Source organism: Colias eurytheme, chromosome 1, assembly GCF_061535395.1.
Source record: "Colias eurytheme isolate Ceu_HAF_F1 chromosome 1, ilColEury1 Martin Lab GWU primary, whole genome shotgun sequence".
NCBI classification, from domain to species: domain Eukaryota; kingdom Metazoa; phylum Arthropoda; class Insecta; order Lepidoptera; family Pieridae; genus Colias; species Colias eurytheme.
The window spans coordinates 14,666,311-14,692,030 of NC_142980.1; the positions used below are offsets into that span (position 1 = coordinate 14,666,311).

Consider the following 25,720-nt stretch of genomic DNA (forward strand, 5'->3'; position numbering starts at 1 on the left):
AAAACATTCAGTTAGTAATTAATATTTGAGAACCATCAAATCAAAATATTTTATCCTTGTTTCCTCTGGTAGCTACCACAATCGAGAGTTTTGTACATGAAATTATTGGGCATCTCATCAAAATAAAGCTACTCACGAAAAATTAGCTTGATAGTAATCACTTGCAAAAATGGGCGATGTATCCCGGACTAGGAAGTACAATGTAGGTTTTGATTCCCTTGCGAATGTCGAAATTTGCGATATTTTGCAGCATAAACGGCTGTATCTTTTGCGTTGGTTTATAAGTTTGATTTTTCACATCTTCAAGAGACCGTAGACTTGAGTATTCGATATAAATTTAAGCTTGATACCTCCACGCTTTCCTGTGAAAAAGGTTGTTGACAGACAGACAGACAACAAAGTGATCCTATAATTAGTATAAGGGTTCCGTATTTTCCTTTTGAGGTTCGGAACCCTAAAAAATGTTTTCTACTTTTAACAGAACAATCTTGGAAACAAAATCATCAGTGTCAAGCACTGTCAAGTAAAACACACCACAAATTTTAAAGAAGTTTATTCAGTAATTTTGTACATACAAATCTACATATTGCTGCAATATTAGGCTCGATACATATGGTTCGATATTTCACTATGAGCGTCTGAGTTCACATATCTAGATTTTGTACAAATAACGTCTTTCATATTCTATCTATAGTTGAATGATGTTTGCGTGATAAAATGAGGCAAAAACAATAAGATTTAATAATTCGCACAAGTGCGTATAAAATTCAAAATTCGATTTCATAAATTACACTAAGCTCCAGAATTTCTAACAGAATTTCCTTATAATGCATATATTTCGATCTTCGATAATCTTATTTGATATTTAATACAAAATATAGTTTAGCAGCCATAAGTGTAAGATATTGTGTTCACAGAGCGAGCGACGTATATAATGTAAAAAGCTGCATCATAAGTTTCGTCCACAAAAATGTCAGGATTATATTTTAACACTACAACCTAACAACTAATTCAGTATAATTTTGATATTGGTAAGACAACAATCTAACGCAACATTAGTGCACTGTATTTAGTTATTTATCATTATGTTTTTGGGCAACTGTACCGGTCGATGCATTTTGTGGACACAAGACACCGCGACTCGAGGGCAACCAGCATCGTGCAATAAATAAAACTGATTAGTAATATCTCGTTATTTACTCATAATAAATATTTAAAAATTAATACAATCACAATACGAGAAATTGACTAAAATGCTACATAAAAATGAGACTATAGGTGACTGTATATGGGCCACAAACCTCGCTCTTTGAAATTGTAAAAACAGTTCCTATATACGGTCACCGTAACGAATAATAATGTATTTACATAAACATGCTTCCGAGTGGATCTTACGGCTACAATATAACTGCTCCTACACGTACGTTTATACATTAAAAAAACTTTAAAAAGTATACAACTTGATCACTTCATTTTATATAAACTTAATCATAAATACATGCATATGTAATATGTATACAAATTATAATAGCCCACTTGTTACAAAAGATGTTGTTAACAAATCATATATGTTTCTGATATAGCGTAGGGCAGGTACACGTAAATAAAAACAATAAATAAAATATTCAACTTATTCAGAAAACTGTACAAGTTGAAAGGTTTATAGGGTATATAGGCTCACAAAGTCCTGATGACATATTATGCATAATTTCATTGCCAACATATTATTTCATTGTTTGAAACAAATTAACTAAAAAGAGACTTTATACTAAAAATTCATGATAAAACTACTCGTGATGACTGAATTCGATTGTGAAGTCCTTGTTATAAATAAAAATCACTTCAATATAGAAACACATCATAATATCACAATGTAGTGTAGATGTCGATATAAAAATGTTAATATACGTTCTTCACACTTATAAATTGTATTACAAATTTCGTATAAATAGGTTAAAATTGATTATAGAACTCAATTATAACTAAAAAATACTTACAACAAATATAAAAATTAAAGATGTATAACTTAAGTAGAAAGGAGCGGTATCTATGCAACTGGGTAACAAATGAAGTTATAATTCATAAATCTTCATAAGAAAAGAGAGTACCTAAAAACGGTATAAATAACGACAAATCATCGCAGAGTTAAAAATATTAGAAAAATTACCAATTTTTAGTTACCCAGGTGATAGATATTCGTGAAAACCCTTACATTACAGACAACATAAGTGGTTTTATTTGTTTGAAATCATATTTAAAGTTTAAACCCTTTTAATTGTGATGAGTTTGTGTTAATCTCATTTTCTTAAATCTATGAGTGTTAAATAACATCAGGATCAATTTAAAATAGGACACTCATATTAACTTACAGTTCTTGTGATATAAAATTTCATGTATTAAAGCATGCATAAAATAAATTTACATGAAACAATACTGACTTTTTCAAACATCAGTCCATCAGTATACCTTTGTTAGGCCTCCTCATACCTTATTTCCTCTTTATTTTCAAACATTTCATTTAAAACAACACTTATGTTTCTGTAATATAAAGTGTAGTGTAAAAAGATTTTAGTTAAAGAGAACAGAGTTGGGGTCCTCATTGTCCATCTGCTTGACATGCCGCAGCACATCCTTTTTGGTGATCACGCCTAGTAAACGCCTGTAAATAAGATAAATTTCATTAATATTTATATACTTTATTAAAAGTAAAGGCGTAAGGGCTGATTTAGTTCGGAGTAGTTTTGTATGGACTCAATCAGGATCATAGAAATCTAAATAACAAGACACATAGAAGCGACACGTAGAAGAATAATGTCATAATTCATATGAAAACCGCTGTCGCCAAAATCAACACATTTAAACCGATAGCTAAACAGTACACACAAGTAAACTATGCCTTTTATTGGACAGCTTGATTTTAGTGAAAACTAACTTAAATATTAAATTAAGCTTTTTAATATGTATCCTAACGCACGAATTTACGGTTTATTTTAGAATAACATCTCTAAGTATATGAGACGTTTTGTTTCTTTTTGCTCCAATACGAAAAAATTCGGCTTTTCTACAACAGAAGTTGTCAATTTTCAATAGATATAACTTTGAACATAAACTCATAGAAATAAGGTTGAAATTTGTGTTAAACGTGATAATAAGAATGGTAGACTGTGTCATTCATTGTTATTTCGATTACTATGGTGACACTCGTAATACTTGTAAATATTCTATAATTTTAAGGAAAAACGGCATTATTTCTAAAAAAGAAATATTGACCGATGAAATATTATTCCTTTATTAGTATAATTACAACTTGTGGAAGAATTTCCGCAATGGGATATGCTGAAACACACCATGTTTATACACATACGTCTCCAGAGCAACTGAACAGTGACGAACACGCTGGTGTTGTGAAAGTCACCTGAGTGGCGACAAGGTCACTCGCGCTTACGACTTCTAGTGTCTTGTTATTTAGATTTCTATGATCAGGATGATTTGTTTGTTCCACGACACACTAAATACATTGGCAGGTTACACATATCGTTAGATATTTGTTAGTTTAATAATGTATTTAATAATGTTTAATCTTTCGTGTGTTTAATACTAACACATGATTTTAGATACATATGTTTTTAAAAAATTTAAATTATCGATGTATTTACTCATAATTTAGACATTTTTTTATTCTCCTAAGATCCTCCTGATCATAACAACTAATTATCGTAAAGGTACACATTAAATGTATTTACTTATAATTTAAATTAAACAATCTTTTATTTCTCTAATTCTAATCGTAAAGGCACACATTAAATCAGGCGCACAAAACTTACCCGTTGTGCGTAACGAGCGTTTGCCTCAGACCAAGTTTGCGGAACATGTCGACGACGGTTTCCATGGGCGTCTGGTCGGTGACCGTGATGGGCGCCAGGTCGAGGATGCGCGCGAGGTGCAGGGGCGGAGGCCCGTGCGCGAGGGCGGAGCCCCCCGCAGCCGTCGCACCGGCTAGTACGACCACCGACTGGCCGGTTATACCCTCCATTGTGCGGCGCGCGTTCGCTGCAATTCGTTTGTTAGTTAGGTGGTTTATGGCCGTTCCCAATATCGTATCTATCTTCGGTTTAACCATAAGATAAAAAATGCTATCTATCTTTTGTTTTGGCGTCCCAATTAGCTTACTAGCGATATGATAACCTATCTCTGATCGCTATCTATCGTCTGGAGGACTAACTGCTTACTAGAGGTATATTTTTCTCTTTGAATTTGTCGATTTGAGCGTCCCAATAACGTTTTGACAGCTATCAGCCAGTAATGGCATTCCCAATATCGTATCTATCTTACGATAGATAGAACCTTACTGGCTAACGGTGATAGCTGTCTAACTATAACCGTAGTTTGAATATTGAAAACGGCCATTAATGTGAAGAGTGTGAATGAATGAATCATTCAATGATTGAAAGGAACGCTTGCCATTGCAGTGCATTTTAGTATGAGCATAATACTGATTAATAATGAATAACTTAGAAAAGTGTTTATCCTCATCGAGAGTTACATAAACATCGGGGTTAATAAAAATTCAATTAAATTGGACACTGCTCAATTATTGATCTAGGTATCGTTTGTGGAGAATTCTTATCAAATAACATTTTATTTTAGAAATAATGACGATTTTTATACATGAACTGTTTTAAAATACATATAAAAATTAAAGTTTTATGACCTTGGTTGCATCACTGAACACATTAATTTTAAGAACCAAAAAAGTATATACATAATTATAATGTGCAACCGATATTGAAGACGAACACTGCTAGTACACCTTATTAAGTGGTATCTAATATACTATACCACCATTTTCCATTCCTACCAAATGCACAATGTTCTTATCGATCCAGCCTTATCCCATCAAGGTTAATGTCCCTCCCAGCAAAAATCAACCTGTAACTCCATATATCAGCTCACCGATAGCCAAATTAAGGTCCCTCCTTAGCACGAAGCCGACCAAGTACTGCGACTCCTTAGAGACTACCACCGGGTACCCGTTGTGCTCTGTCTCCTTAAGAAGTGTCTCCACGTCGTCTACAGTCATCGAGTCTTGGGTTATCACTGATAGGGTTTCGTTGCGTCTGCAACAAGAAGACGGGGTATTGAGTAGGTGAATTTTATTTAAAATACGGATTTGGGACTTTGGATACATTTAATAAATTAATGATATTGCAAAAAAAATAATTAAAACGCAAGGCAGCAGCAGAACTATTTCGCATTCTACAATTCGCTAAATGCAATTTAAAAGAACAAAAGGATTTTGGATTTTGCAAAAGCAATTGCGCGTGTCAATAAATTCTAGCTTTGCTATTGCATGTTGGCAATCTTAATATATATAAATCTCGTGTCACAATGTTTGTCCTCAATGGACTCCTAAACCACTTATCCGTAATTATAATAAAATTCGCACACCATGTGTAGTTCGATCCAACTTGAGAGATAGGATAGTTTAAACATGTAGGTACCACGGGCGAAGCCGGGGCGGACCGCTAGTAATATTGTATTAATTTCGCTATAGTGCCATATTAAGACTAACTTTAATCAATGAAACTTGGCTTTGCAATCAGGTATTTTTTTGGAATCGATTCAGTAGTTTTTCAGATTACCGCGTTAAAACAAACAAACAAACTCTCCAGTCTTATATTATTAGTATAGATGACTCTTGCAAACTGGATGGGTCTTAGAAAAATATTTCCTGTTAATACACTCCTAAATAATAGCACATTTTAATCATTCGCCATTTTGCTTATACAAAATAATGAAAAGGTTAAGCGTGGTTATTTGCCTTCCCTTGGTAAAAAATGGTTCAGAATGTCTAAATAGTTTAGTGAAATATGTATTTTAAAATTAACCTATCTATGTAGTTTGCCGTGCATTTCGCAACGTAATTGTAAGAATACGCACTTACACACATTCGCAAAACATTAGGAGTACAGGGTTCGATTCCTTAACAAATTTTATCCACATAAATTAATAGATTTTTTTCTCTTTTGTCGCTATACTATCGCAAAGCAAGAAAATATTCGGAGAACTTTACAAATCGATAACATTTGCAATGTAATTAAGTCCAAAATAAGTGTTTTGTCGTGATTTTCGTATAAATAATCATGGATCAATTATTTGTATCTTGTTTAGTAAAAAACTTTTATAGTTAATCAGCTTAGGTCTTAGACATAAATTCTCATTCTCATAATCTTAGTTTTTATTAAAAAAAAATATAATATTCGCTCTGCTTGTATCTTCTATTATATCAATAAATCAAGATAAATAATATAAATAAATAAATAAATCGCCGACCCACTTGGACGTATCTATATAAAAGCAAGTATCTATACAATAAATCCTTCAAGAAAAGAGCTTATTTGTCCATAAAAGGCCGGCAAAGCACCTGTAACACTTCTAGTGTTACAAGTGTTTATGGGCGGTGGTGACCACTTAACATCAGGTGGCCCATCTGCTCATTTGCTTGCTCTGACATAAAAAAAATCAATTTATTTTTAAATCTATTTTATTCATTTCTATTGTTAGCTTTGGCATGCCAGTGGTAAGCTTTCTGGCTAATAGAGCTTCTTATGTATGTTCACTTAACTTATTTTCCTACCCTCTTTAGTAAAAAGCACATATATTTAGGCACATAATAAGTTGAGCAACAATCGCAAGCGACATAAAGCTTAGCCATACAAAATAAAATATCCTTCATATCATCATTAAATTACTAACACTTGTAAAGAATTTTCTTCTTTTTGTATGATCACGATTCAATATCTAATAGAAATCCAGTACCATAAATAAAACTAAAATTCGAATATCACACATAGTTAGAAATAATAAATTTGAAAAAAGTTCATACAATAGATCCAAAAAATCAGCTCTTTATTATTATCTTCAGTAAAGTATTGCGCATGAACCCACGAATATTTCTGATTTGGTACAACCAATCTTCTGTACCAATGTTCAACTAAACCGATTTAGATGAAATTTGGCTGGATAGCTTGAGACCCAAGTTCAGACCTAGGATAGGTTTTATCCCGGAAATCCCACAGGAAAGGGAACTATGTGGTTTATTTTTACGGGCAAATCCACAAGCGGAAAGCAAGTATCTATAATATAATTCGTGGACGATTTCTAAGAGTACCCGCGGCCCCGGCTAACTGCGCGGCTCGACGGAACTCAGTGGGGTTTTAGTCGGTAAGAATCTGATATAACCCTCGGCTCCTTCCCCGGGGGCCGTGGGTATCTTTGGAAGATTTCCCCACTATAAAAAAAAATTGTGCGTGTACACTAGTACACACGTAAGAAGTGAAACTTCTTTATGACCTTATTTTTCAAAAAATAATTTACTAAGTGCAACTTTACAGAAATACGTCTATCACGCTTGGTAGGGATAAAAACAAGATGGCGCGTAACGAAAAAATGTTACACAAAAACTTTTTCCAACCCCGTTAAAGAAGTTTCACTACAAAAAAAAAGTATCTATATAATAATTCCACTTACTTGGGCTGCATGACGTCCGCAGCTAACGAGGTGTGCTGGAACTCGTCCTTGCTGTCGAGGAAGGGGTAACCGTTGAGCGCTATATGTGCGTCGTATATCCCCTGCTTGCCGAGCGCATCACCGACCCACTTGGACGCCATAGCTGCGGCCATGAGCGGCACGATGTAACGAACCCCGCCGGTTAACTCGAACATTATTACTACTAGCGATACTGGAATCGAGAAAAAAAAATTGGTTGTTTTGTAAAGTAGGTTTACGATCGAGATGTTTACGTGATAACGTCTTATTGGTGGCAGCGCTCGAGATGAGACGGGAGATCGGTACGTCTCTCTCTCGTTATACCTGCGATCGCGCTCGTGAGGTTTTGGTGCGACACAAGTTTCTGAACATGTCACCCGACTAAAACGATTTTAAAAACGTTATCACGTTAACAATGTTTTGTTATAATCGTTTCAGCCGTGAGACAAAGGCAATCAAAGGCGTTGTTTATAGTGTGGACGGTTAAATGGGACGTCATTATCACTAAGCATAAACAACAAAAAAACTAAAAGAGTGACTATTTTTCTGGCGAATATTTTTAAAATTTAAAAAAATGATTTATATTGACATTTTTCTAAGATCTTATACTTACAATATGTAAAATACATAATACCAAACAACGGTAAAGTTAATTTTTTTATTAATTTTTTACTAATCGTCTAATTATTAAGCTCCAAACTCTCACCGGTCATTCTAGTGACACCGCCGAGCACAGCCGCGGCTCCGACCATAGCGTACAGGCCGGGCGTGATGCAGTCGTCGCCCGTCGAACACTCGCCGGAGAACAACCAGCTCTTCGGGTACTTGTTGGCTAATTGCTCCACACCTGTGATATATTAAGGATGTAAGTAAATGTTATTAAAAAAATTGTAAGAAAAACTAAAAAGGGAATGCGTAAAAACAGACAACCAGGCAGGAAACTGACACATAAATTATTAAAAAAAAAACTTACATTAAATCATCATCATGCATAAACAAGTGTTTACTCAAGATTTTTTCGAAAACTTCGGTAGTAATAATCAGTCGGAAACAAGGCAATAGACTTCATATAATCATTATTGATTAGATTCTGGACTCTAAGACATCCGTTTCACTTGAAGTTGCTGTTATAGTCACCGGTGATGATGATGACAACTAATCACTCACCAATGCCCACGATCCGCCCGGGGATGGCACCGAGCGCCAGGCTGGGGATGAACAGGCCGCACGGCACCTTGATGCCAAAGGTGAACACCGTCATCACCAGCTTGAGCAGCAGCGCGAGGGTGAGCAGCCACATGGCGCGGTACACCCCGTCACCGGCTGCCGCCTTCTCGATCGTGTTCACGTCCGTGAAGTTGCGGTTGTAGTCGCTGGTGATGGTGATGACATTGGTGATTAGTTGAGTTTGTCTAATTTTAGAGATGTTGAGCTGTTATGCTTGTATAATCAAGTAAACAAATACCTAATCACTGTGATTAAAGTGAATTAACAAATTATTAAAGCCATTTATTTTTACGAAGAAATTAATCATTAAGTCATGTCAAGTCAGGACAAAAAAAACTGTTATTTATTAGCCCTGGAAGCGATTTAACTTTGATAACATATTCAAACATTATTTAAGTCCCTACCCCTAAATAAAACAGTAATTATTCTCACCACAGCGGATCAGTATTAGAAATCCCGCACTGATTGAACAGAAGATAGATCAGCTGACTTGTATTCATTCTCGTGTACGGGTTGGGGTACGCAATGATGGCCGTCACGAGGGTCACCACCAGCACCTCGGTCACCGGGTACTGCCCGAGCTTGGAGTACTTGCGGTAGCGGCACCAGTAGATGTTGGCCTTTATGAATATTGTTGCTATGCAGCCCTGGGAAGACAAAGGGTAGATATAAAATCAAACACATTTTATTTAAAAGGACTTGTGAATTGTGTCATTAGATAATCCATACTAATATTATAAATGCGAAAGTAACTGTCTGTCTGTCTGTTACTTAATTTATAAATGCGAAAGTAACTGTCTGTCTGTCTGTTACTTAATCACGCCTAAACTACTGAAGCAATTTGCATGAAATTTGGTATGGAGATATTTTGATACCCGAGAAAGGACATACTTTCTACTACCTTTTATTTGCTACCTTTTATTGCGAAATATACACCACGGGCGAAGCCGGGGCGGACCGCTAGTGTCTAATAATCTAGTCTAATAAATTTTTTTCACAAAAATAAAATTCAATCAGCTGGCATTTTTTTTTCAAAATCGAATATGGAAAATGTTTAAAGTTTAAACTTACCCCAATAATACCAAGCCCAACGAATGGTATGAGCTCAAAGAACTTCCACGGCTTGTTGTATTCCACATAGAATAGTACCAAATGTTCATTTCCGAAGGGATTGATCGAGCGCAGTATGAAGGCAGCTATGAGCGCACAGAAGAACGAACGCCATAGAGTTTTCAGTGGGAAGTAGTAGGATACCTGGAATATTAAGTGTTTGTAATAACATTGTTTAAAATTAGTTAGTGTAATATGGGGGAACTAGTAAATTGTTCAATAGAAAGAAATTAAATGCGACAATCGACCCATATTTTCGACTGAATAGAAAAAGTTAATAGAACAAATTGAAAAGACGTAATGTAATCGTTGCTCAATCAATCATTATTATTCCTATCATAACAATTGTTAATTTACTTTTGATACTAAAATGAAATGGTTATTAAAATATTTTCTATTTTCTACAAAAAAGGATCGCCAATAAACATTAGCGTCCTTGCAATGAGCGTCACGCTTGAGTAGTGGAGCGCAAATAGCATAAATTCCGATGAATTGAATAATGATTTAACATATGATTCAATATCTTCTAAATGAACATCTTTACTTTTATTTTAAAGGTACACAAATATATGTAATGGATAATATAACGTAATTCAATTATAATACTCATTTTAACAATAATCATAATATGAAGGAAAGCCTAACCTAACACACTTTCAGTATCACCAATTCTCATATAAAACAAAAATTATATACGTTTCGTTATTTATAATCGTATTTTGTACTATTGTTAGTGTGAATACATTCTAATAATCTATGTATATTACTACCTCTTATTCATTAGACTTCCTAGAAGGGCTTTCGAATCATCAAAAAAAAAAGTTGCACTCCGGGAGTGCCGGCAGAAGTGAAAACTTGATTATTAACGTTCAGCATGTTTGATATTTTGGAATGGTATCCGTCTTACGCACGGAATATATTTAAGGGCAAAAAAAATCCGTCTTACGCTTTTTCGATCAGGCCACGTGTCCTGACGCGAGTTTAAGATTTTATACCCAACGCCGCTAAAGAAGTTTTCACTTCAAAAAATACAAACCTCTTCAAGACTGAAGAGCACACCACCGATGGGCGCTCCGAAAGCCACGGACACTCCTGCAGCAGCCGCAGCTGATAATATCTCACGCTTTTTGGCTTCATTACGACCGTACTTTGGAAATAGGTACGAGAGGATATTACCTGAATAAAACAGATCAAAATTTTATTTTTAACGCGATTTCTTTATTGTATTATATTATATAAGGAAATTTTGGTCATGGACAGACTGAAATAGAATTTACTTCATGTAAATGTTTAATAATCGCGTAAAATCAAAAACAATAAAATGCTAACGTTCTTAGTATAATATTTAACCTTATAAATTCAGTATGATGACAATGAGAAATACTTGACTTATTTTTATTATACAGAAACCTGTTTTTGTAACGCTGATATCGTAAATAAACTATTAAAAATCCATTACACATTAACATTTCTTTTGCAACAAAAATATATTCTATAGTAATCGGTTTTAATTATTGCTGTAATTAAACATTGAATTATAAAAAATCGACCTTCATTTATGTAAGTGGTATTCTATTCTTTTTAAGTTATTTCATGAACATAATTAGTTTAAATAAGATAAAAAGAAGTTTCACTTCTGACACGTGTGCTCGGCTCACACGCCCTTTTTTCTTGTTTACACATACATAAGTATTATAATAAAAAATATTTAGAATAGTTCTACATTACAACTACGATCGATTAGTTCTTTTTTTATTGGAGTCTTCTAGTGAATAACATCTTTAAAGAATAACAGCTTACCCAAACAGCTAGCAATATGGACCATTGGGCCTTCCTTGCCGAGCGACAGGCCGGAGGACACAGACAGTATCAGCCCCACTGATTTGATGATGAGCGTCCACTTGCCCAGGTAGCCTCTGATGATGAAGCCGCTGAGGATTGTCTTTATCTCGGGTATACCTGACAATATCACATTTATAGTTTTACACTTGAAGTTCAGTGCAAATTTATGTATTTAGGAGAGGTGTGCAGTTATCTTAAAGAATGGTGAAACATCTTAAATTTTTCATAATTTTTTATTTTTATAAGCTTTGATGATGGTTATTTAGAACTCAATAAATATCTAACTCCTAACTCTCCTAACTACTCTGAGGCGAAAAAATTAAGTAATATCAGCTTGATTTTTTACAACTAAAGTATAACGTATAAAATAAAGCAACGTCACTCACCAGACCCGCACGCGTACGGCGCGAACATTCTCACAAGCGAAGCGGAAAGCGCTGCGAACGTCAGTGCCCACACAATGTAGAATAGGTAGCTGATAATGTACGCGCCCGGCCCTTCCCGGGATTCGCCAAACACTTGCGGCCATGTTAACCACTGTATAATAAAATCACATAAAAATATAGAGATATTGTGAGTCTCTACAGGCAATGTGCTTAAATGTAATGTAAAAATGTAACTTATAAAATCAAGAAAAAATTGAGTAATAACAAACCAAAAAAATCAAATAGTACCAGCATTCATTGTGAAATTAAATAATAATAAAAAAAATCAATTCTAAAAGAAATGTAATTGAATAAACAAGCCTTAGAATTTATCACAAATAATAAATATTTGTATTGAAGAAACTGGATAGTGCACATACCTCAGAACAATTTTCTCTATCGAACGTGATCTCATCGTTAGACCAGCAGCATTGCTCCCTATTGAACCAGAAGGCCTGCGGGCAGATACCGAACTTTAGGTCCGTCATCCACGACGCGCCGATGTCTATCACACCTGCGACTACACCCGTGCACACTCCCACTAGTAGGACGCACACCCAGCCCGACCAGGCGTCGTGAGCGCCCTGTGGATAAAACAATTTATTCAAATTATACAAATAGACAACAGACATTTAAAGTATATTAAAATAAATGTATTTTATAGCATGCTTCTCAAAATATAAACAGAAATAAACATCTATTAACATGTCATATTACTGTCTCACAATTAATAATATGTGGATGTCATGGGCCCTCTACACAATGGGTAATGTTGGACGAGTAGAGGCAATTATAGGGTAGACTATAGAAGGCCAAAATATTTATAATCAGCCAACACTGCCCATTGTGAAGGACCCATTACAAATATTACTCCACAAGTTTCAAAATAAAGATAAAATATATTTTATAAAGGTATGATACCTTTATAAAATCCCATATTGAGTCTTGCCTCTTCTTGACTATGTATCTGTGTCGCATGCGATCCCTGGCAATGTCCCTCTGCCAGTCAATTGTGTGGAAATCGTCATACTGACCGATCCCTGGGATATCATCTGCTTCGCCTGAACAGTGAACATATTTTTCATTGATATCATAATTATACTACTTTCCTTGGACTGAGATGACCCTTCTACCATGATAAAGCACTTTCAAAATTTCAATTCAAAATGAACTGTGTTTTAAGCAGTTTTAAGCAACACATTATACTATTTTTTCATGTGAGTCTTTTATAACAATTATAATTTAAATATTATCATAAAGAGGCAATCAAAGAATTTTAGTTAAATTTTTTTTCTATATTGCCTTTATTATTACAAGACCAGTTAGTTGTTCTGCGCTATCTTAAGTTAAAAATGAGTTTCTAATTGCATTATCATTCCATACACACAAAGAAAAGGTTTAAAGAACTATATTATGGTTTCGTGTGACACACACACAACCGCAAGGCCGAATTGCAATCACGTGATGTTTCAGACGCGAAGATTGCTAATTTCTTTATCGCAATTATTTTGTAATATTTCTTATGCATGACAGTGCTTGGAAAAATATTAATTCTTTAAGCGGGGCATTCAAAACTGATAAATATTTGGACATAATACGTTAGTTAATAAAATATTAAAACTATAAAGTAAACAAGCGCAAACACAAACAAGCGTTGAGTTTTAACAGAAACGGCAAGCGTCATTATTAGCTAATTAGCAAGCAAACTGTATCTCACCTGGCAATCCGGAGAACATTACAGCGTCCCCTGAAAATGTCGTTTTATTCTAATTATGCTGCTAATACTAAACTTTACTGCGTTTCTTCGAACAGTTCAATTCATTTTACATTCAATATGGGTCTAGCACGGTCATGCTATTATATAGATAGAAAACAAATGAAAGTAACAAAAATAGTAGTAAATAAATTAACAAACAAAAAAAAAACAAAAAGAAACGAAAAAGTAAATGACGAATGCACAACTTTGTTGTCTTCGAATGCCGAGTGTCAATGTCAAATCATGAACAGAGCTGAGAGCAGATGTCATTTGTCAAACAGCATTGGAATGTTGCCATGCGATATGGAGCATTCAATGAAGTACCTATTTTTTGTGCATTTAACAGGTATGTAAATAATAAAAGGAAACTGAAAACCAGTATATCATACCAAGAAATTGATAATGACTCTTTTATTTTGAGTTAGTAATGAAATCCTCAGTACGGGTCACGTGATATTGATTAAAATTTAATGGTAAATATTTAAAATAAAACATTCTATACTGATATAAGTAATGTTTTTATATGACGTAGTATAAATTCGAAATTTACACTTGATTGTGCTATAATAAATATTATTAATTACCTACAGCATCGCCAACCAATGGGACAGATTCATCGGTGTCCAAAACCGACTCTTCCATCATTTTCGAAACCGAAACGAAAACACGACACGGCCTTTTGAATTAGATTCGAAAACTGATATTTGTGAGGTTTATAATCTTATCACACATGTATTTATACTGATATGATCAATAATTTTTATTTGGTATAATTTATCATTGGTTAGAAATGTAGAGAAAATGGTGTTTCCTATCAGTTTAATCAAGCTTATGATATTTTTCCATAAGTAAGGATTCGTCGTCCTCTTCTGCGACAGTAAAAATTCGCAAAATAAGAAATATCAAGCAAATGTTGTCTATCTATGTATTATAAAACATAAAGCTCAAAGCGTATACACGCAAATTGTCTATAATTTGGTGATATTTCTAGCGATGATACTAAATGAATGAAAATAACACTGCAAACACATAAATACATCAGAATGTGGGAGCTGAGCACAACTAACACCACAAGAGATGCAAATGTAGCGAAACAACTGAGCGAAATTTTTGCATTATATGTTGTTCTTACCAGCCGAAGAGCTGAAGTACTGAGCGATGTACGCTTGAAATGAAAATTATTAGGTATATTTATTCAAATGTTATTAGCTTTTAAGTATATAGGAATGTATTGTTATTCTACTTTATCGTTGATATGATATTAATGTCTGAGAGAAATAATATCTACCGTATCATAAAGGAGATGCAATTGTGTAATCAAAATTTTATCGGAAGAATCCACTTACGGTTATACGCGGTGCAATACGCGTATAAACACACAATTGAATGATACTTTATAGTATTTAGCATAAAATTTATCCATAATTATTGCACGCCTCATAAGCGAAGCGTTGAGGTGGGTACTACTGTCACTTCGCGCAAAACATCTGATTTTTCAAACTTAAAATGTCTTTATGTATCATACATTGCACTTGTAAGATAATACATACACACACATATTAAGAAAAAACACTATTTTTAACGATCATGATATTTTTGATGTCATTTTTGTTATTTAAACTAGTTAAAAAACAGTTTAAAAAAGTTCTGTCTTGGACGTCCGTGTGTCTGTATGTGCGGATCCTTTTTCTTGTTAACACGATAGCGACCGAAATACTTTACTAATCGAGTCTTTTTTTTTTTCTCTTACGCTTGAGTATGCTCAGGAATAGAACCCTTTCATTTTTCAGGGTCTGATTCGATGTGGTTTAATTGTTATTAAATAAACAAAAATAATAATTAATAAATAATTATTAAAAAAAAATTATGAGGCGTGCTCTTTTGGATTTTCCAAACTATTTCTATTTATATACTATTATAGTTTACAAACGTTGTGCAGCAATATCTCTGCAGCATCTCGTTTACGTATTAATAATTGCATGATATTAAATCTAAATGAAGTATGAATTTAACTGCATACTTCACTTATTTTCAATTTCGATGTGAATAATAGGTATAATAGGTATATGTCATAACTCATATACTTATTTGAAATCTAGCTCATCTAAACCTGTCTTTGATTCTGATAAAAAATAAATGGTACAGATCTTTAACATGGAGTTTATGCGTAGATAGAAAGTAGATACTACTTTGTATACTAATTCTCTCAAACGTTTGCACTATGAGTTAATAAAAATTTAATTATAAATTCTTCTTAAAAAATTTAATTTCGTAATTTCATCGTAGATATTAAGTCGCTTGCAAGAAAACTTTTTCGCGCTGCATATAGGGAATTTAATATTGTAAATATTCTCTCAGCAAAAAATGCAGTTTTAATTTTGCTCGACGTTACAAAGTTTATTACATTTTTACCTTTAATTATCTGTTGTTACCTTTTAAAGTAAAATTTATAATGAAAGCTGCAAGAAACTAATTTTATGAAAAACGTGTAACATTTTCTCCTAAGATTTTCTCCTATAACTTCTCTTTTGTAAGATAAATTTAGAGGACTATAACTTTATCATACAGTAGTTAAACATGATCAAGTGTTTCTCATAGAAAGCGATATTTCCTCAATAAATACAAATTATCTGAAGGCTAATTGAGTCCTAATAGCCTTTTACCATATTTACAAACATTGCAGCTTTAAAGTTTAAATGCTCAGAATATCCGTGATAATGAACGGATTGAATTGTTATTCTCATTTAATTATGCTATTTCTATTTGTTGCCGTTCATCGCCTTGAGTTTTTGTAAGCAAAACAATTGACATCATTTATCGACAACGTTTGCTTAGCTTTCAATTTAAATTGAAAACGTTTAATTTTCTTCCTTATAATGGCTTTATTTCTCAACAGATAAATTGAACAAATATTTTCGTTAATTTACGATCGTAATAATATGCCGAATCTTAATTTAATATTTGACTATTTGTTTATTTATAGTCGTGTATCCTACTAATATTATGCGTAAGTGTGTAAGGATGTGTTACATGTGTGTGTTTGTTACTCTTTCACGCAAATACTACAGAACCGATTAAAATGAAATTTAGCACACATATAGAGGATAACTTGGATTAACACATATGTAGGTTTTATCCCGGAAAATCCCACGGGAACGGAAACTATGCGGGTTTTTCTTTGAAAACGCGGGCGAAGTCGCGGGCGGAAAGCTAGTTAATTTATAAAGGCCTGTTTCACATCTGGATTTGTTCTGATTAGCTTATCTGGCAGTCAAAACGACAAATTCAACGCCACAAAGTGTTAAATAGACTCCCAGGGACGTTTTCCGTAAGTGGTGAAATCGGCGCTAAATATTTAAAACAAATTTTAACCTATACGAAATACGAAGTCTGAAGTTTTAAGCCTCGTATTCACGGTAAACTTTTGTTTAGCAACAAAGTTGAATCAATATGTTGCGGAGTTGTTGTCAATAAATTGCGGGCAGTACTGCGTGTTGCAGTGTCGATAACAGCATGTTGAAAAGTACTCGCCAGAGGAGCGACAACACTTAACAGCTACAACAAAGTTTTAGCAGCTCTCTTCTCGCCCATCAGCTACAATATTTATCAACTGTTGCACAGCAAATGTTTACCATGAACACTAGGCTTTATGCTACATGAGTACCTATGCACCTTAAAACATATAATACACTTACAAGTAGCACTCGCGTCGCTGTACCTAGTGCCGTGTTCATACAGCTGGAAGGTGCCGTGGCTCGTGGGCGTGGAAGGCGTGTCGGCCGCGCGGTGCGGCCCCGGCTTTATGTTCACCATGTCATCGTCCCCGCTGGGCCCGCCGTGACCGTTGCCTTCATTTGTCCCCTGAATTATAAGGGTATCTTTAGACCAATCATTTTATTAATCGAGCCAAAGGACTGACTTCCATCTCTGTCTCGACTTACCTACAGCAACAGATCATCAATCTATGCTGAAAGCCTTTCGCTTTTTACCCGGTTAAAAAGTAGCATTTCTAGTGTGTGCTAATCCTATCTATGTCTATACACATAGAGTGAAATATCAAATTTCACTCCGATCCGATCAGCTGGTTTTGTGTGAATGAGTGACAACAACTATCCAATCTGATATGCTTTACGTTTATAATGGTAGAATAATTTTTGTCACGTTAAATAGGTGCTATAGATTCCGAGTTTCTTGATGACTTTCTTGAGGCAGATGCCATTCTCATAAACATATCACCTCACGATATTCAATTCATAGGAATGCCTCTCGAACAGAATTTTTACTATGATTATCAGAATTAATTAAATTGGACTCCAACGAGGATAAAAACCACCAGTCCCTTGGGTTTTAACCACACGCGGTACACACATGGTAACGGTGAAAATTTATTACAAATTCTACATCAACAATTATGCTCATTAAACTAGCTCAATTGATAACTTTCTAATATGAGGTGTGAGGTAGTCTTTCTTATCAACAACTTTTTCGAATTCTTGGATTTCGTCAATGATTTTGACAAGATCCCTATAGATCTATTTTAATATAAAAATAATGGCCCATAGTTTTTATGCGGTTATTTAGATACGTACGAAAGATAGCAGATTATGTTGTTTCTTAATTATACCTGTAGACGAAAACCTTGGAAGGTTTCAACAAAATGACACACAGTCTAGTCGGAAGCAACAACGTCTACTTAGACCATTTTCCACTCATTATCTGGTAATATTCGGACCGATTTACGTGTTTCTAGTAGTTATAAGTTCGTTTTATTCTTAAATATTTAATGTATTGCCTGCCTGCATGACTTCCTGCGGTATGCTATATGGAAATATTTACTGCGAACATGCGACTGTTATAATGAATTTATTTGTATTGCGTTCTCACTATCCTGATGAGAATCAGATAATACAATATGATATATACGAAGTTGTTCAAGTATTTGTGGCAATAATATCGAATTGTTATTTCAATGTAAATTTATTTTCTCCAAAACTTTCTTTCCAAGTTCATATCAATGATACAGTGTTAAATATATTCGATAATCGCCATTTGGAATTTACTAAACAATTTTCATAGCTTATTAATACGTGACGAATGTTTTTTGTTTGATTTTTGATAAGGCTACGCGAAAATCAGTATCGTGGTGCATAATAGATTTATATTTTTCAATATTATTTAATGACTTAACACTGGTTGAAAATCGCACGAATAGTTATATGTATATTTAAAACTTCTTTAGAATGCATATACAGTAGCACCTCGTTAAGTCGAACCTCGATAAGTCAAAAACCTCCAAATCTCGAAAAAATGTCTTGTTCCCTTCCCTTCAAACCCGAAAACCTCCGTAACTTGAAATCTTGGCCCTCTGTTAGTCGAAATAATCACCGAGTCCCTCCAAGCCTTTTTGGTACATATTTTCACTCTATAACTCGAAAAATTAAATTTGACCTCTGTATCTCGAACATGGCAACATTTTATTTTACAATCTTTATAACTTGATCATTTGGACTTCAACAACTTGCCGACAGTGCAGTACACTATAATTGTTTCTTAGAAAACATTTTAGGAGTATACGATAATAAATTTATGACTCACGTAAACACGTGTTTGCATTAAGTAGGTATCTGATGACGAAATTATCGATTCAGTAGCTCAGAAAACCGATACTAATGATTAAGATGACATAGAAGACGTGAATAGTACATGCGCTCCATGCGTTTCCATCAAAGAGGCAAGAACCGCATTGAATACCTTACGAAATTTTATAGAGCAAACCAGTTTCTCTGAAGAAGAAGAATTTTCTGTTCTTTATAGATTAGATAATGCTAGAGAACAACCAAATTATCTAAAGCAAAATTACTGACTTTTTTAATGCCATATTTTTTTTTTTATTTTAAAATGATTTGAAATAATGTTGATTTATAATAAATAAAAACATGTTTGTCACCTCTGCAAGTTGAATTTTAATGTACTTTACCTCTCTAACTCAAAATTTATAAGAATAAACCTCAAACTCTTTAGGTCGAATCAAAATCCGCCTAAGTCGAAATCCTCCATAAGTTGAAAACTCTATAACTCGAATTTTTTGGCGTCTCCCTTGATATTCGACTTATAGAGGTGCTACTGTAGTTAATATGCTTACAAAATTTTTATATAACATAAAATATTGGGCCAAACGCTACAGCTTATATGCTTTCCTTGTGCGGTCTTAAAATTTAAACATACATTGTTGTGAAAATTCCTGTTTCAAATAACGTTTTTAATCCAGTTCGTTTTATTTCCGCTCTGGCCAGCCATTTTAAGCTACATAATCGGGTTACAGTGCACGCCAGGTTAAGTCGTATACTCGTTCACAGAAGTTCTATGGTATTTTTTATAAAATATTCTATAGAATTCACTATTAGTGTTAATATTGAGAACATATATTAATGTTGACAACGATTATTTAGTGTCTGCTTACCGTCTATTAAATTGCACAAAGACGTGACGTTTAAACGAGCACGTACAGACACACATAATTAAACTTTGTATTAGGATCGTAGGTTTGGCTCGGAATTATTAATATTTTATTCAGGGCTTACTATAGGATGACGATTACATTTACAAAAATATTATTTAGTGCGAAACTCACATAATATTTATTAGGTACCATTTAGTACTTAGAAGTATTTATTGTCACAACGATATAATTAATAAGTAATAGTACAAAATGTAATAAAATAAATCTTTTAACACTACTGCGTCACAATCGCCGTCGCCTTGCACCACAACATCACAAGTTGCATCTAATTATTATTGCATCTTGAAGAAACATCTCGAAATAGTTGAAATCAATAAGATATTATAACAAAACCTTCTTACCTAGAAGACTCAACACCTCTTCTTCATATCAAAAGAACGTCTCGGAACTCTTACTTTATGTTTTTCGAAAATGAACACCGACGTACCTATTAGCCAATTCGAGACGAATTTCGTAAATAAATCTATCTGTATAGAATGAACGTATGTACGTACGCGCTTATACCAATTTCCACTAGCCAGGAGGAAAATTAAATTATGTCCGAGCACAATTGCGTATCGAATATCGTATGAAACTCGAACCGTGTTTGGTAGCCGGAGGGTGATTGTAGCTACCCAGAGTACTGACTGCAAAAATCGATACCGCCCGCCTCACACCCGGCCGATGCACGACCGACAACACAAACATACCTAGTGACGTGTTCAGTCTGTCGATAATATTTAATTGATGGATTGTCTCATTCATAAAACAAATATATTGTATTATAAGTTATCATGATTATACAGACGAACATAACAAAACTATAGGGAGTTATTAGTCATTGAACATAACGCGTTGTGTTGTAGTAATGTATTATTCCATGTGCGTTTATTTTAGGGATATTATGTTTTATTAATTCGTGTGAATAATATATTTTATAGTTACGATTGAAGCGATTGAAAATTTTCAGGTTTACATGAATTTCTTTAAAAATTTATTAGGTAATACATATATTAATATTTGAACAAGATCGTATTCTTACTAGCAACATAAATATCTTTCTGTTGAATTTCATTTCTAACTAAATTATTATCTTGAATTTTATATAATTTAATCTCTTCCTTTAGTATTTAAATGAAAAGGTCAGTAATCAGACCAGACAGACAGTTGGAAAAACAGAGACCTATATAATATTATAATGATATTATAAGTTTACTCTTTGATAAACTCGGAATTCAAATAAAGATTAGAGTTTAAAGCGACGCTTGTGACGTAAGGACTGCTTTACAATGTCTGTAGAGTATAGTATCTGGTAGAGTCCATTTCAAGAAAGAAGTCCCGCAGACGCAGCGCTGTATGCGCGCGTAATAATGTTGGCAGCTCAGAGCAAGGTTTATTCCTCTGAGGTTGGCAGGGTTAAATGTGGGGAAATCTGTGGGGGAAATTATGTATCGTTCATTTAATTTCATTTTATAAACTACTACGACTCGAATATTTAGATAAAATAATTGATATATGCAATGTATTGGCCGATCTCCCCATCTGTTAAATTAGTTCCATAATTGTTCGCGGGACTTCTTTCTTGAAATGGACTTTAACATTGAATGAACGTCTTAACTCTTAAGTCATAGAACGAGGGTAAGTACCTATGCAACATAAATAATTATTTGAGATAAAATAAATTAGTAAGACCATGAATATTATTCATGAATTATTTCATTGGCCATGTTTAGATTAAAAAGTGCATACCTATGCAGTACATTATGCTGAAGTTGATCATATTACGATTGAAATTTTGATATAAAATGTGTGTGCTTCTTACGACATTTATTAGTAAGATTTACTGAATTAGATACAAAACAAAAATTGTATCGTATATACGATTGTTTAAAGCCAACTCTGAATAGAATATACTGATAGACTACACAGCAACTCCCCCATCTCTATGCAGGTACAGTGCGACGGCCCTGCTGTGCGAGGGATATTATTGCAATACGCCTTAATTGGAGCAAACGCTCGCTGAATAGATGCATTCAAGGCTTGTACATTCAATGCATAATCAAATCTACTTTATCGGGATTGACAAACGGATTGCTTTAAATTATATCGCTGTTGTAGCTTGCTAGAAATTTCTGAATATTCAGGGTAGTAGGGTACATTTTACTCGTATTTCACGTTGAGATAGCTTATATTTTCGCATAAGAATAATGTTAGGTTGCGATCGTATGATGAGTTTTGTTTACATGATGATAATATATGCTAGTACGAAAGCTCAGACACGAGCATTATAACAAAGAGTTATTGGATCAAAAGAATTCAATATATTATAGCTATGTGAATACCCTATGGCCTATATACACTAGACTGGATGGAATTCAATAAACGCTAAGCTCTTCCATGAATGCCGACTATTCGATTTTTTTTCTCGAAAACTCTACCTGTGGATTCAACGCACTTCGGTCTGTTAATTCTCAAATCCACTTACATCACCATGTCCCGGCTCTCGTGTGGTCAATTGATGCAATTGAATGTTCGTGAGTTCGAAAATAACTTAGTTAACGAGTGAACCGACGTGCATAGAGGATCTTTAGTCTTCTACGAATAGGGAAACAACACTTCCGGACTAATATCATGAATGCATTGTTTGTTGGGCTGTCTGTTTCACATCTTAATTGAACATATAGGAATACATTTTTGTATGAAATATTGATCAAACCCAAGAGACGGATAAAGTTCGTTTCTCTTTCTTTAAATATCTATATACATATTATATAAAACTCAAAGGTTGAGGTTCTATTAGTATTTATAACAAACTAGCTTCCGCCCACGACTTTGTACGTGCATCCCCATTTTTCCCCGTTCCCGCAAGAATTTCGGGAAATCCTTTCTTAGCTGATGCCTACTTACTAACATCTACCTGCATGCCAAATTTCAGCCCGATACGTCCAGTGGTTTGGGCTGTGCGTTGATAGATCAATATATCAGTCACCTTTGAGTTTTATATATACAGATATCCTAGAATGTATTTAATTACTACACCAAGCGGAATAACCAGACTGCCTGGGGAATCGCCCTGCCAATTCAATTAGAAAATTAACGCATTCATTTAATCCTGATACCAATTTACTTTACCCGCTGTATTGAATAATACCAATACCTGATACCAATTTTCTGATAAATATGAAAATGAAATGGAATTAAAACTATTTTTCGGAATTATATTCAGTATTTGACAGCCTACTTGGTACAGTAGAACGCGTGTAGAATAGAAGGGTTCGAAACTCGGTGGTGACGAAAAAAGGTCACAGTCTGGTAGGATGCAGAATGATCATCTACTAATACATAGTCATATACACTATCCCGATACGCCACATTGCTTAGCTTGTATATAACATTTATATGAATACCACTATCTTACAACTTCTAGATACTAATATAAAAACTCATATGAGTAACGTTTAATCTAAAATGATTTTGTTCGGGAGGTACCAGTTTTGTCAAAATGCCATATTATACATTTTTATCAATAAAGCACATCAAAAAATTGTAAATAGTTTAAATGAAATCTATTTACAATTATCAAGGTTAGTCTTTAAAAAATTAATCAAAGTAAGTACATATTGATTTTATTTTGACTATAATTATTTTCAAAACCTTTGCTTGCTGTATATATTTAAAACAAGTTTTCGGTTATCATTTAAAGATAATAATAAAAACCAGAATAATATACAATGGTATTTAAAAACATTAAAATAAACTACATATATGAATTAAAGAACTTCTATTTGAATAAAAGTTATTTGAGTTTTTTAATAATATATTTTAATGAATATTATATCAATTTTTAAGGAAACCATGCGCAATAGCATAAAAAGGCTTTGATGCAAACACTTAAAATGGGAAAATGTATGCTTTTGTACTGAATAAACATACTCAGTGTTTTTCAGTGATTTTGATACTTTATGCTTAAAACAATATTAATAATAGCATTAAACTATTTAGACCTTTTTATAAAATTCCCAGACACTTTAATGTGTGTATGCATTAACCATACATTTTCTTTTCAAATAAAGGATTAAATATATTTTACCTTTTTGTAAACAGACTGGTATGTGGTTGCCATTTTTGATACAGAAGACTTTAATGGGAAGCGCTCCATTGCAAATTATCTATGAAAAAAAAAATTATAAAACTTAAAAAGAACAAAAATAAACAATGGCAAGTATAATTTTACCTTCAGTTACTTTAAATTTATTGAAGATATTATTGACTAACCATTTATCTTTCCAAATACCTAATGACTTACTTATTTCTTGTTGTTTGAATTGCATCAGAGTAGTTTAGTATGGAAAAACTACAATTTACAACTTCTTGAAGTTAGAAAAATGCAAACATTTTAAAATTCATTATTTAAAAAGAAGCAATACACATTAAAGTCGATGTAGATAGCAGTGATTTCATAAGAATTCATAGGAAAGTTGATTACTAAGTTAACACTACTTGCGCTAGTTGCGATGTAATTATTTTTACTTTATTACTAGTTGAGTATTACGCCCCCACAACTCGCAGGCGAAAGTTTCCATTACTTTTTATTATGTAAACATACCGATTACAGATATGTCACAAATATTTTCTAACACTAGTCATGCAAACTGCAAGTTATATTATGAAAAAGATTTTTAATACCATAATTGCTAATTTGGGTTATTTAAATGTATACGCCATATGTTTACTAACCTAGATACAGATGAACATTTTCGATTTGAATCAATTAATTCTGTCAAAATTGAGGCATTTGATAGGTTTGCGCTGTTCTGTATAGAAAATTCTAAATATTTCAACAAGTAAAACTTGTTACGGAATCGAAACAAGTTGCGTTGTCTTGTAATGCGCCTCGAAACTAGTTTCGGATTGTGCGTCACCCGTCAAATGTGATGTGACAAATGACAATTCCAATCTCGAATCTCGATTCTCGATTGTCAACATCACAGAATATACTCAGGTTAACATTCAGTTTAGACAACACAGAGTATAATTACTGTCAAACTGATATAGGTCTACCAGAATCTAATGGCATATTTATATTTTAAAAATAAAAGATTTTCATGTGGCAACTTTATTTGACAACTATCAAATTGGTTGTCAAATTATTTGTGTTGATGATTAATTTTTAGGATTTTGTCTTCAAAATCTTCGAAATGTCGATAAAACCGCTGCGATCACAAGCAAGAGGTGTTGTTTACAATGTGTATAGAAAAATATTCGATGAAGAAGGGTCAAACACATCACAATATTCAATTTTAAAGCGCGTGA

At 33.6% G+C, this 25,720-nt stretch overlaps 1 protein-coding gene across 4 annotated transcripts; it reads right to left on the reverse strand.

Moving 5' to 3' along the window:
* Positions 1–538: 538 nt before the first annotated feature.
* Positions 539–25,329, reverse strand: ClC-c (chloride channel protein 3). 4 transcript variants are annotated; one of them, XM_090105817.1, is made up of 17 exons: positions 25,145–25,329; positions 24,498–24,576; positions 17,604–17,769; positions 13,870–13,899; positions 13,074–13,213; positions 12,533–12,736; positions 12,114–12,264; positions 11,686–11,844; positions 10,922–11,061; positions 9,847–10,029; positions 9,208–9,422; positions 8,716–8,921; positions 8,255–8,395; positions 7,531–7,741; positions 4,954–5,117; positions 3,825–4,050; positions 539–2,659 (listed from the first exon to the last, which is right to left on the reverse strand). In XM_090105817.1, the coding sequence occupies exons 2-17, from the start codon at positions 24,564–24,566 to the stop codon at positions 2,569–2,571; spliced, it is 2,496 nt and encodes an 831-aa protein (XP_089961943.1). In that variant the 5' UTR covers positions 24,567–24,576; positions 25,145–25,329; the 3' UTR covers positions 539–2,568. The 4 variants fall into 4 exon arrangements, with proteins under 4 accessions (XP_089961943.1, XP_089961957.1, XP_089961950.1 ...); XM_090105831.1 differs by lacking the exon at positions 25,145–25,329 and adding an exon at positions 24,714–24,948; XM_090105824.1 differs by lacking the exon at positions 25,145–25,329 and adding an exon at positions 24,683–24,948.
* Positions 25,330–25,720: the final 391 nt, after the last annotated feature.

What these genes read in the sequence shown, in the direction of transcription:
- ClC-c (XM_090105817.1), bottom strand. Translation starts at nt 24,566, where the DNA reads ATGGAGCGCTTCCCATTAAAGTCTTCTGTATCAAAAATGGCAACCACA. An exon ending in GCCGTACGCGTGCGGGTCTG is followed by an intron (nt 11,845 to 12,113) that starts GTGAGTGACGTT and finishes TGATATTGTCAG; the next exon opens with GTATACCCGAGATAAAGACA. An exon ending in GGACCTTAATTTGGCTATCG is followed by an intron (nt 4,051 to 4,953) that starts GTGAGCTGATAT and finishes AACGAATTGCAG; the next exon opens with CGAACGCGCGCCGCACAATG.